The following is a 13,552-nucleotide window of genomic DNA, read 5'->3' as shown; positions in this document are numbered from 1 at the left end:
CCAATTAGCCTTTGTTTTCTAGGTGTGATAACCAGGCAGACGCCAGCCAGTCTTCTCAAGAAATAAGAGAATAACATTGCTGGCAGCCAGTTTTGGCCCCAGTTTTTAAAGGGTACTGTAGGCTCGAAATACAAAGCTGATAAAGGACAGTTTGTTTTTTTTTATGTGTGGCCTTTAAGTGTTTGAATTAGGACTCAGGACTGAACTATATCATCAGAGGTCCTTCTTTTTTAGTATGCTTTGAACCCAAGCAAAGCTTAGAACTACATGTTTTAAAAATAACAAAAAAGATGGGGCGCCCGGGTGGCTCAGTCGTTGGGCGTCTGCCTTCAGCTCAGGGTGTGATCCCGGCATTGTGGGATCAAGCCCTGCATCAGGCTCCTCTGCTGGGAGCCTGTTTCTTCCTCTCCCACTCCCCCTGCTTGTGTTCCCTCTCTCGCTGGCTGTCTCTCTCTCTGTCAAATAAATAAATAAAATCTTAAAAACAAAAAACAAAAAAACCAAAAAAGAACAAAACTATTATTTGTGGGTGGTATAATTTTGAACCACAAATTTAGAAACTGAGAAACTACTGAAAATTAACAACATTCAATGAGGTGGCTAGTTTCACAAATATATAATTAAAAATAACTTCTACGTAAGAACAATAATCAACTAGAAAAATACAATGAAAAAGCCATTTACAATAACAAAATTATACAGAACTTACATGAAGAAAATTAGAAAAATTTACTCAGGAATATAATACTTTAGTAAATGGAAAGGCATGTTTCTGGATGGGAAACAAAATTTATAAAGCTAACAAGTTTTCCCAAACAGTTTATAGGATTAACCTATTTCAATCAAAATACCAATGTAAAACCTTAGGAAACCTAAAAGAGAAGCAAAAACTGATCAAGAATCTTTAAAATAACACACCACAGGATCGGTCCCGTGAAGGCACCGCTGGCCTTGCCTCTGGGCAGACAAGTCAGGAAAGTCTGGGTATCAGGCGAAAGAGAACAAATATCCACTACAATGAAGACACTGGAATCTTGTCTCCTTGAGGGGCAATGTGAGCTAGCCACTGGAGACAACTGCTAAAAATAAAACACTACTTGTGAGGTAGTGACCACCCATTGCCAAGGGTCTGATGACTGCTTGGAGGGGACTTAAGCACATGGTAAGGTTATTGACCAGTCATGGGTCTAAGCCAATGTCTTCCTCTTCCTCTTCAGGCTCTTGGATTTCCTTTGTAGGCAGGTTTTCTTCTTGGCTCATCAGAGGGACAAGATTCTGAAGAGCTTTTCCAGTAACGGGGCTGGGCCTGAGCGATCCAAACTTCTTCTGGCAATGTAAAGGCATGAGTGAGCTGTCTGAGCAAGCGCTAGACAAAATACAGTAAGAACAGGAGACACTAAAAGTACGCTGTGAAAAGTAGGCCCATAAAAGTCACTTTTCGCTACAAAATGCAAATGTTATCGAGATCAATTATTTAGATCACATAAAAATGACAGAGTAAGCATTTGACATTCAATTGCTGTATTTTCCTATATTCCAAAGTAAACAATCCCTTGCAACACTCAAGCTTTAACAGGGTATTCTTAGAAGGTTATGTGAATTGCTAATAGAAGCTATTGGCTTAACAAATCAGTAGTTTGGTTCTTTCAGGGGAACACAGTTCCAGATAAGGACCTTTGCATTATTATTTTTTTCTCAAGTGTGAATTCCTATGTGGGGGAAAATGGATTCCTTTCCGTACACTGAGTCACTGTACACCTCCTTGCAGGTGAGTGGCCTCCAGAGTCACATTCAAAGCCATTTTGGGAAAGGGATCTGTGGCCTATACATTGTTGTGTAAATTCACAAAAGAAAGCTCCTTAATCCAAAAACTGTGGATGCTAACTGAGGTATAGCCCTTGACGGTGTTTTCTTCCCTGGGAATTTTCTAAAAACTTGAGGTTTTAGCCAAGATGGGTATTTATCCAATTTTGGCTATAATGAGGTTTTCACATATCTGTATCTTTTCAGACAGCCTGGGAGTTCAGAACTCCTTACGAAACATTTCAGGTTGAGGCAGGATCATCAGACCTCTCTTGATCCCATTTCTGCTTTCGGGTCTTACATGCCGAATGGGTTTTTTCATGCCGGGTGCAGTTGGACAGCCGACCAAATCTTCTCCCACATTTTTTGCAACTATATGGCCTTTCAGCCTCATGACTCTGCAGATGAAGCACAAAGTCTTTGTTCTCTGGGAAGGTTTTCCCACATTCTGGACACTTAAATATCTTCTCCCTTATATGGATTCCTTCATGGCGACTCCGATGAGAGTTTTGACGAAAGTTTTTGCCACACTGAGAACACGAATAAGGTTTCTCTCCTGTATGGATTCGCTCATGTTTATTAAGGTTTGTTTTATGATTGAAGCTTTTCCCACAGTGACTACAGTCATAGGGTTTTTCTCCAGTGTGAGTCCTCTGGTGGGAAATAAGGTAAGAACTTTCATTAAACTGTTTCCCACACAGTGGACAAGTGTACCATCTTCTTGTTCTCCGATTTCGGGTAAGTGCAATCACATTGATATCCACATATTTTGAGAGTTCCTCTAGTGGAGTATCATTTTCAATTGTAACTAGAAGATTTCTCATTTTCCTTTGCTTGGGAATAGATGTATTTAGTCTGTCTTTATGGCAATATGGAGATTCCTCAGAGACCACAGAACAATCCACTTCATCACAATCTGAAGTCTTTTCTCTATGATCATCATTCTCTACAGTTTCCTTCTGAAGATCGTCACTCTCAGGATTCATGTCATTGACTATGGAAACAAAGAGAATTTAGTAACTTTTGAGGGATATGACACCAGGAAGGACAAAACAAGTTAGATTTCTCATCAAACAATAATCTTGAGTGTCAGAAATCTGAGGACTAGCAGATAATCATTATCAACACTCCTTTTCCACTCTTACTGTAGAATATATGACTGATTAATCTTTCTATGCAATGTGAGCACACAGTCCTTTTTTTTTTTTTAATGAAATGATTGGGACTGTACTGAAAGATTTCATGTTTGCTTCTAAATAGGCACTAATTACTCAACAAGTGCATACTGATCTTATTATATTCTGTGTAGAGCGGTGAGCTAAGGACCAAGAGATGAAGGACATAAATACTAAAGGGTACCACTCAAGCTCTTTAAGAGGCTAGTAAGTGAACAGTAAGATGAGTTATTTCTACGTTTTCACTACATTAACTATTATGGTATTATAGGATTAGATAATACTGTAATATCCTCTATAGTGAAAAACTGGGAACAATTCAAATGACCAAAAATAATGAAGGCATATCACACTCACTCAGTGGGTGATTATTTGGGCATTACGGTGATTACCACAAGTAATAAAACTAAAGTATGGTAGAAATCAATGTGGTCTTTGTAGGGGAGGAAGGGGAGTAGTAATTGGGCAATGGGCACAAAAGGGACTTCTGGGGTTCTAGGAGTTTGGTGGTTAGGCAAAATGTGTACATTTTTGTGAAAATCGGAGGTGAACACTTATGATTTGTAGACTTTTCTGTATTTATACCTCCAAAAGAAGTCTGTAAAATAACAGATTATAAAGACTAGATAACAAAGTAAAAAAGTATGCCGTGAAAAGGGGGGTGGTGACAAGGGACTCCCAAAACTCTGGGCAACTTGCTGAAAATAAAGGGTTAAATCAACCACTTCGGTATGTGGCTGACCACAGCCTGGAATATGTGTCTTTGCTGGAATTTGCAGTTTCATACCGAAAGGTGTTTTCTTTTTCATTCACTCCCTTAGATAATGAAATGCTGGGTCAAAGCAAACGGCAATATTTATCACAGCTCTTAACAGATTGCCACACTTCTTTCAAAAGAAGCTTACCAACTTTTAATACTGTCATCAACATGTGGGTATCAATTTTACCTAATCTTGCCAGCATTAGACTGAACTTAAAAACACTTAATGGGTATAAAACGGTTTCTCATTGTAGCTTTTTTTGTACTTCGTTATTACAAACTAGCAATTTATTGGGCTGAGACTTTTATAAATTTAAATAAATTTTATATACTGCAAATCTTAATCTCTGTGTCAATCACTACTGATGTAAATATTTAACTGAAGTCTTTCTCTGTAACTCCACAACTTAAAACCATAAAAAAGTATTAAAATCTGATAAATTTTCTATTTTCTGGCCATTCCTTTGTGACTTATATTTACACTTAACTTTTAATACATTTGGAGCTTAGTATCACACTGCGTTTGTTTGTAACATGTGTAATATTGGTAAAAATCAGCCAGAATATCCTTTTTAAAAGTTTGACTCTTACTGTATTTACAGTATAAATAAATTTGAAGGGCACCAATATCTTTACATGATTTTAGTTTTTGCATTTAGACTTGTTTCTCCAATTTATAAGAATCTTCTATATTTACTGATAAAACATCTGTGGTTTACTATTTTATTTTTTTTAAAGATTTTATTTATTTATTTGACAGAGAGAGACAGCAAGAGAAGGAACACAAGCAGGGGGATCTAGAGAGGGAGAAGCAGGCTTCCTACTGAGCAGGGAGCCCGACGCAGGGCTGGATCTTAGGACCCCGGGATCATGACCTGAGCCGAAGGCAGATGCCTAATGACTGAGCCACCCAGGCGCCCCTGTGGTTTACTCTTTTATAGCCATTCTGAATGACACCTTCCATCATTCTGCGTTAAGAATGCTATTGTTATACATTCCCTATCCACCTACTTTAAAACTATTAAAGATGTTTTTGTTGATCCTTTTAGATTTTTCTAAGTCCAAACCATATTTTGGTTCCCTCCCTTCTCAGTATTTATTCTTCTTATTCTTTTTTTAAGGATTTTATTTTTTAATTTGAGACAGAGAAACAGCGATAATGAGAGAGAGCACAAGCGTGGAGGAGAGGGAGAAGTAGGCTCCCTGCTCATGGGGCTCGATCCCAGGACCCTGGGATTATGACATGAGCCGAAGGCAGATGCTTAACCCAACTGTGCCACTCAGGTGCCCCAATATTTATTCTTCCTAGCCGCTTATCTCTTTGCTTTATCCAGTTAATGATATTAATAATGACAGCAGGTTTCCCTATTTTGTTCTTTTTTCCCGCAGATTTTATTCATTTGAGAGAGAGAGCGCGCACGCGTGCGAGAGAGCATGGGCGGGGTGGAGGGTGGGGGGGCCCAGGAGGGGAAAGTGCAGAGGGAGAGGGAGAATCCCAAGCAGGCTCCCTGCCTAGCGTGGAGCCCAGCATGGGGCTTCATCTCACAGCCCTGAGATCATGACCTGAGCTGAAATCAAGAGTTGGACGCTCAACTGACTGAGCCACCCAGGAGCCCCAGTGTACTAATTTTTAATGTAAAAATTTTTAGTAGCTAAATATGATTCATATGGTTCAAAAATCTAAATATGAAAAGGTATCTGCTAAAAAGTCTTACTCCAGTCCCTCTCCCTATCCATTCTACTCATCACCCAGATAGGTACCAGTTTTTATTAGTTTCTTTTTATTCTTCCATTGTTTCTCTAGATAGATCTTCTTTCTCCCCTCTTATTACATAAAGGGTAATATACTATGTATATGTCTGCTAATGCTTTATTTTGATCATTATATTCAAGTGCATGGCGCTTACCATGGTGTGCTGTGTAGACACAGCTTATTCAGCCAGTCCCCTGCAGAGACACTTGGATTGTCTTCAACCTTGATTCCACAAACAATACTACAATGGACAACCGTAATTGCATATTATTTTGAATGTGTGCTATTAACTGAAGGTTAGATTCTCAGAATTGGGACTGCTGGATCAAAGGTAAATGCATCTTTAATATTGGTAATTGGACTCCCATATATAGGGAGTGTACCATTCTGCACGTCCACCAGTATTATACCTGTCTCCCAACAACCTCACTACCAATGTGTTAAGTTTCTGATTTCTAGAAATCTGATAGATGAAAAAAGATGGTAACTTGGTAGAAGTTTACTCTGCATTTCTAATTATGAGTAGGGCTGGACATCTCTTCATGTGTTTATGGGTCATTTGTATTCCTAAGTGAATCTGTTAGGGCTTTTTCTTGGTGTGCAAAGTAGGGTATGATTTGCCAAATGGCTGAGTGGTCCCAACACCTTTATAAGCTCCTTCCTCTCCACTGCTCTTCTTTTCAATTTTCCTGGTGACTCGTATTTATTTTTCATTTTTGTATTTATTTCTCCAATTGTATTAGAGATCAGATTGTCTAGTTCCAGGGGGAAAAAAATCCTACTGGTATTTTTAAAGGGATTACATTCTCTTCATAAACCAACCTGGGGAGAACTGACGTTTTAATGTTAAATTTTCCTAGTAAACATGGTATTTCTTCCCATTCTTTCAAATCTACTTCTGTGTCCTTTAGAAAAAGTGTTTTGAAGTTTTTCTCATAATATCTGCATATTTCTTTTTTTTTTTTTTAAAGATTTTATTTACTTATTTGACAGAGATAGAGACAGCCAGCGAGAGAAGGAACACAAGCAGGGGGAGTGGGAGAGGAAGAAGCAGGCTCATAGCGGAAGAGCCTGATGTGGGGCTCGATCCCACAATGCCGGGATCACGCCCTGAGCCGAAGGCAGACGCTTAACTGCTGTGCCACCCAGGCGCCCCAATATCTGCATATTTCTTAAGTTTATTTCTAGGTGTTTAATCTTTTTTGTTCCTATAACTTCTAAGTGACTGTTTGCATGTAAGAAAGCTAATGATTTCCATAAAATAATTTTTCACCCCATTGCCTTACTGAATGCTCTTATTATTTATAATTTTCAGATACTTTTTAGGGTTTTCCAGTTACACAATTATATCACATGTAATAGATGGTTTATCTGTTTCTTAAATTCTTACACATCTAATTTCTTTCTCATTTAACTGCCCTAGCTAATACCTAAAACACAATATTGAATAGTAGTAGTGATAGTGGGCTTCATTGTTGTAGTTCTAATTTTAGAGGGAATGCCTTCCAGTGTTCCCCATTAAACAGATGCAGACTGCATCTGTTCCATTAATGAAGTATCCATTAGTTACTATTTTGTTGTGTTCTTCTGAAGGAGTTTGTACTTTGTCAAATATCTTTTCAGTAACTGTGAAAACGATAAGATTTTTCTCCTTGTTATTATAAAATAGATTATATTAATAGACTTTTTATTATTAAATAATCTTTGCATTTTTGGAATAAATCTTACTTGATCATGACTGTTTTCTTAATCAGGTTGTGGTATCTTTGTTACACTAATTTCATGAAAAGAATTGGAAGTTTTTCTTATTCTTTTAACTGAAAGTTTTCATCGCATTTCAATGGTCTAATTTTTAAAGATTTGTAAGAATTTTCTGTGAAACTGAGTCTGGTCCTTTCCCTTTGTGGGGGGCTAGGTTTTTTTTTTTTTTTTTTTTTGACAATTCCAATTTCCTCTTTGGAAATTGATTTATCTATTTCTGTTTAAATCTTTCTACTTATTAGTTCCTCTATTTCTAACTTACTCATTTTTTTTTTTAAAGATTTTATTTATTTATTTGACAGAGAGAGAGACAGCCAGCGAGAGAGGGAACACAAGCAGGGGGAGTGGGAGAGGAAGAAGCAGGCTCCCAGCGGAGGAGCCTCACGTGGGGCTCGATCCCAGAACGCCAGGATCACGCCCTGAGCTGAAGGTAGACACTTAACGACTGAGCCACCCAGGTGCCCCTAACTTACTGATTTCTAATTTTGTATCTACTAATACTTTCTTCCTGTTTTCCTTTATTTTATTTTTTTCCCTAACTTTGAGCCAGAGGCTTAATTGCTTTCATTTTTCTAAATTAATATGTGTTTTTAAGGCATAAATTTTCTTTGAGTACCACTTTAGGTTATGCTACAGATTCTGAAACATGGTATATTCTAGGAAAATTATGTAATTTTTTAAAATTTATTTTTCTTTAAAGATTTTATTTATTTATTTGACAGGGGCGGGGGAAGGGAGGGAGAGCAAGCAAGCACAAGCAGGGGGAGAGGGAGAGGGAGAAGCAGGTTCCCTGCTGAGCAGGGAACCTGACAGGGGCTCAATCCCAGGACCCTGGGATCATAACCTGAGCTGAAGGCAGACTCTTAACTGACTGAGCCACCCAGGCGCTCCTAGAAAAATTGTGTAATGTTAATTTGTATTTCCTCTGTAACCCAAGTTTACTTAATAGTTTAAGCATTTCTCAGTGAACTTTTTTCCCAGTTTCAGTATTACTTTCTAGTTGTACTGCACTGTGATAAATCCTATTGTGTTATTTCTACTTTTTGGAATCTACTGAGTCTTTGTTGTATAATATATAGTTAATCTGCATCAATCTTGAAAAGGCTTATATTCTCTTACCACAGTAGAGGGCAGATATGAACATAGGAACTATCTCTTTGAAAATTTAAGTGTTCTATATTTTCAGTTGTTTTATGTGATTCATTTGAACTGAGACACACATTCTGTCCTCCTCTGCCAAGGATTCTCCTGTGATTCCTATCCCCACAAGGTGTCATTCCCTTACATTTTTCCTTTCCAAACTACTTAATGTTACTATTTCGAATGTCAGCTATATACTGATGACTCCCAAATCTCTACATCTTTACATGTGACCTCCAATTCCTAATGTTCAAGTGCCCAAAGAATAATCTCACCTTATTTCCTATCATGGATTCAATCTCATCTACAATCGAATCTATCTTCTTCCAAACTCTGCTCCTGGGCCCATATCCTATCTTGACCTTGTGATAGCTCTTTATAGCTATAATGGTTTCATAATGGTTATCTTTTTATGTGAATGACTTATCTTTTAAAAACAAATTGGAAGCTTTAGAGGGCAGGAATGGAGCACTATGTATCATTTTAACCCACTGATAATCAACTCCAGAATCCAGCTCTGCCTAAGGACAAAGCAAGTAGCATTTATTAAATGTTGGTTTAAATCATCAGCTTTGGGGTATGGGTGAGGATTGTGCCTGAGAGCCTCAAAGTCCATGATCAAAGTGTTCCTGGAACTGGCACATACCCACCAACCAGTCACCTAAAATAAATGCTAGTTTTACCCAAGACTGAGAAAAACTCAGCGTAATAAATCTGATCTGTTTATGCTTATCTCTAAAATAAGAAAACATTAGAATTGCCTGGCTGGCTCAGTTGGTAGAGCATGCTTGTTCTCAAGTTGTAAGCTGGAGCCCCACGTTGGGAACAGAGTTTACAATCAATCAATCAATCAATCAATCCATACACACACACATATATATACATATATATAATATATAAAATCTTAAAAAAAATATTACATAGAATAACTTGTGGGAAATGAAGCAGGCTCTCTTTGTACCACACTACACTCACCACACAGTGTAAGACAACTACAGAGTTCAACAGTCGTGGATTTGATTTTTGTTACCCCAGGCAACTCACAAAACCCACCTTCTGCTCCACTTCAGCCTCAGAAGCAAACAGCCCTGAAGGCAAAGTAAAAAATATTAGGTACTCAGCAAAATGATTTTTGAGGGCTCCTGACTCTAGGCTAGCAGTATATTTGTAGAGAAAGGCTGAATCATCTCTCAGCAGCTTGCTGCTGCCAGATGAGTTCATACATAGTATTCTCATTTCTTTTTTAACCATTACTGGGAAATAAGCACAAATGAAGAAGGCCCCATTCACCAACCATATAGAAAATTCAATGAAAATTTTTTGAGAAATGCAGGAAGAAGGCAGTATAATTCTGGGCTAAGACTGTAAGCTCTGATGTTTGAATCCCTGAGTCCAAATCCCTGCTTTGCTACCTACTGCTGTGTGACCTTTACCAATTTCTTTTCTGGTTTTCTTTCTTTCTTTCTTTTTTTTTTTTTTTTGGTGGGAAGGAAAGCAAAGTTTATTGAGCAATAGTATGAAGCTCCTGAAGAGGGAGAGGACCCAAGAGGGTTGCCCAACCTTTAGCAATTTCTTAACATTTTTCTGCTTCAGTTCCGTCATTTGTAAAATAGTAGTTAATTCTTATACTCTACCTTTGTGAGAAATGTATGTGATAATAAATGCATGCAAAGCACTTGAACTAGTGCCTCATACAATAATGGCACATGGGTGCTTAATAAGTGCCAGATATTATTCCCATCAATAGTTGGATATATTTTCATTCATACTAGTAGACTTCATAACTACTGGACATTAAGAAAAAAAAAAAGACTTAGGGGCGCCTGGGTGGCACAGCGGTTAAGCGTCTGCCTTCGGCTCAGGGCATGATCCCGGCGTTATGGGATCGAGCCCCACATCAGGCTCCTCTGCTATGAGCCTGCTTCTTCCTCTCCCACTCCCCCTGCTTGTGTTCCTTCTCTCGCTGGCTGTCTCTATCTCTGTCAAATAAATAAACAAAATCTTAAAAAAAAAAAAGACTTAAAAGAGTCATGGGTCCAATGAAAACACTAATTTAAAATACACCTGTTGGGGGGCGCCTGGGTGGCACAGCGGTTAAGCGTCTGCCTTCGGCTCAGGGCGTGATCCCGGCGGTCTAGGATCGAGCCCCACATCAGGCTCTTCCACTATGAGCCTGCTTCTTCCTCTCCCACTCCCCCTGCTTGTGTTCCCTCTCTCGCTGGCTGTCTCTATCTCTGTCGAATAAATAAATAAAATCTTAAAAAAAAAAAAAATACACCTGTTGGGGGACTAGCGCTGAATCCAGAAAATGGACTCAGAAACAATTTGCCTGATTTTCTATCTGTTTGAATATCTGATGTCAGTACATCAGCTGCAGGTCTTGCTTACCAAGACAAGTCTCCTCCACCCTTGCTGCCCTAAAGATATAGGAAAAATGGCCACCACAGCTGGTACAGGCTCTGCCACAAGGCATAGAACAAAAATTAAACATGTGTGACCATGTACTTAGCTAGTGTTCATCAGGTCCTTAAAAAGTCTGACAGGGGCGCCTGGGTGGCTCAGTTGTTAAGCATCTGCCTTCGGCTCAGGGCGTGATCCTAGGGTCCTGGGATCGTGCCCCGTATCGGGCTCCCTGCTCCGCTGGGAGCCTGCTTCGCCCACTCCCCCTGCTTGTGTTCCCTCTCTCGCTGGCTGTCTCTCTGTCAAATAAATAGAATCTTAAAAAAATATATGACAAAATAGAAGAACGTGCTTCTTCCATAACATTCAATATGAACACACAAGATTTCTTACCCAGTAACATCATCTCCCCAACATTGTCTTCCTTCTCTGAGGTGGGCTGTTGAGTAGCATCCAGGCTCACACATTCTTCTTGGGAGTGAAATACATTCAAATCCTCAAGGACCACCAGTTCCTGAAAGAGCAATAGGCCCCCTTCCTCTTAATAACAGAGGTTCTTTGGTTCTTTGACAACTCTGTTGGCAAAAAAGACTGAAACCCAACGATCAGGGAAGGGAAGGTCAAAGGGGTCTATAAATTCCACGCAGATGCAGCATGGACCAGATGGCCAGGCTGAGAGAGGAGCCAAAGGACAAGCAGAAGAGAAATATCCAAGGAGGAAGTGAAAAACGAGCCCACTCTCCTTACTGACTCCCAGAGTGTGTTTTTATACATGGGCTGGCTGAGCAGGGAGCGCTGAAAGAGCAGAGAAGATGATGTACTCAAAACAGTGAACGGGAAAACCAAACCCACCTCAGGCTCAGTTTTCAAATACAGAGACACTGTGTCCTGTTTCTGCTGGATTCCTTCTCTGGGCAGAAGCTTCACCATGGGATGAGGTTGCACTGGGTAAAGAGGAAGCTGTAGTTAATGGAAAAATCAGTGATTCTAATATGGGAACCCTAACCACACCTTAAGGCCACACTGTCCTCACTCCTTCCGAAGGCAACTTATGGCTTTTTCTGCTTCTGTGAGCCCAGGAAGAGTTCAAGCTATAAACCACAGGGTCTTGAACCTATATAGGGTCTCCTCATTATGAAAAGAATGATTCTCTTAAGAACTTTTAAAATTCCCATTACTACTAAAGGGAAGGCTGGAGGAGCATAATGTCTGAAGATGCCCACAACAAGCACAAAATTTCCAAAATTCCACATAAACTGCAGTCAATTCAACAATTCATCCACATTTCTTTATCCTAAAATGATATACACCCTCCCAATGTTTGGGTAAAACTGACACTACGTTTACTCTCTGGGTTTACACACACCCAGCAATCCACTCGAACTCCAGCTTGAGAAAAAATACTCCCTCTCCCCAACATGTTGAGTTATTAGAATCAACTTTTTTCAATACCCACCATCCTAATTTGAATTCTTACTAACATAAAAACCTATTTCAGCCCCTAGTACCATTCCCTTCTCTGCTAGTGAAACAGCATGTGCTTCTTACGTCTGTTCTGAAAGTTTGAGCTCACATCCTTCATAATAACCAAGGTCTCCTTGACTTTCTGATTGGGCTGGACCAGGCTTGGCTTGGGCAAGAAGGTGAGGAAGTGCTCCAGAACCAGCTGGTGGATGGTCTTGGGCCCACTAGTAGCATCTCGAAGTAGGTCTTGGCCCAGCTTGGAGTCTGGAGGAACTCTCAGTATAAAGGACCGCTTTGGCTTTAGGGGCATTGGAACCACTTTTGCAGCCATCGCGCCTTGCAATCACACACCACACTCGTTTTGCAGAGCTTCAGGAGTCACCTCTTACTGAAGGAAATCTGTCAGAGAGCCGAGCTGCAGACGAGAGAAACCATGGTTTACCCACAAAACCAGGTCCAATACACGGCCTGGATAGGGAGGCCACATGAAATTTAAAGCGGAAGGAAAGAAAGAAGCTGGGGTGAGGAACTCCTAACTGAAACGGAAGGCCCCTGGACTAGACACTCATAGCAAGGCCTGAGAGGACGCTCTGAGAACGAAAGCCGAAGGATGTCCAAACCCCAGGGGTCATCCTGCTGAGAAATATGAAGTGCAAACTCCACTGGGAAGAGCGGTTTAACTCCTGCTGGCAGAAAGAACAACGGGCTAGAAGATAGGAAACCTGAGGTCCAATACCGAGGGCAGCTGCTTAGAAGTTGGCCTGGCCATTGAATGAAGCCGTAGTGCGCACCTTGGACCGCGGGTCCCTCGGATGCCCTTCGGAGGGCAATTGATGGCTCAAGGAGCAAACGCAAGGCCGCACGAGAAGTCCATACAGGGCCTGCTGACTCCTTTCCGCCGTGAGAGCCCTGTTGAGAGCGGCGAGGGACATCCCAATAGGGCCCAGCTGGCCAGGCCCATTCTGGAGCCTCTCCCACCAGCCAAGGGTACCTTTATCACAAAGCCCAGGCGGCGACATTGCCCGGGGTACGTTCCTGGCTCCCTAGCCGGCCAGGCTTCCCCAGCAACGGACCAAGCTCTAGCTCCCCAGAGGCCACCTCAGCCTGGTTCCCGCCCTCGCGGAGCCCCTCACCTCTCAGGGGCTCTGTCGCCCCTGGGCGCTTGCAGGGGACGGCCCAGAGACCCCGGCGCAGAGAGACCGGGAAACCAGGCGCGAGAGGCCGAGCCCTCCCCTCGCCCTTCGGAGTGTCCTCACAGGCCGCCGGCGATTATTGGCGTGAGGCGCCGTCAGTTGG

The 13,552-nt window shown here is 40.9% G+C and overlaps 1 protein-coding gene across 2 annotated transcripts; it reads right to left on the bottom strand.

The window, feature by feature from the left end:
- Positions 1 to 517: 517 nt before the first annotated feature.
- On the bottom strand, positions 518 to 13,552 carry ZNF200 (zinc finger protein 200). Of its 2 annotated transcripts, none has more exons than XM_008696788.2 (5): positions 13,390 to 13,552; positions 12,341 to 12,671; positions 11,645 to 11,736; positions 11,186 to 11,306; positions 518 to 2,797 (listed from the first exon to the last, which is right to left on the bottom strand). In XM_008696788.2, the coding sequence occupies exons 2-5, from the start codon at positions 12,585 to 12,587 to the stop codon at positions 2,046 to 2,048; spliced, it is 1,212 nt and encodes a 403-aa protein (XP_008695010.1). In that variant the 5' UTR covers positions 12,588 to 12,671; positions 13,390 to 13,552; the 3' UTR covers positions 518 to 2,045. The 2 variants fall into 2 exon arrangements, with proteins under 2 accessions (XP_008695010.1, XP_008695011.1); XM_008696789.2 differs by lacking the exon at positions 13,390 to 13,552 and adding an exon at positions 13,048 to 13,362.

This window comes from Ursus maritimus, unplaced genomic scaffold (genome assembly GCF_017311325.1).
Source record: "Ursus maritimus isolate PB19 unplaced genomic scaffold, ASM1731132v1 scaffold_2, whole genome shotgun sequence".
NCBI lineage: Eukaryota > Metazoa > Chordata > Mammalia > Carnivora > Ursidae > Ursus > Ursus maritimus.
Note: the sequence above shows the minus strand (reverse complement) of the source record. Positions and strands in the feature narration are given on the sequence as shown.

Bases quoted from the DNA above. Each gene is read 5' to 3' on its own strand.
- ZNF200 (XM_008696788.2), bottom strand. From the start codon at position 12,587: ATGGCTGCAAAAGTGGTTCCAATGCCCCTAAAGCCAAAGCGGTCCTTT. The intron at 11,737-12,340 runs GTAAGAAGCACA...CTCTTTACCCAG, and splicing joins CTCAAACTTTCAGAACAGAC to TGCAACCTCATCCCATGGTG. The intron at 11,307-11,644 runs GTGGGTTTGGTT...TTGCTCTTTCAG, and splicing joins ATTTGAAAACTGAGCCTGAG to GAACTGGTGGTCCTTGAGGA.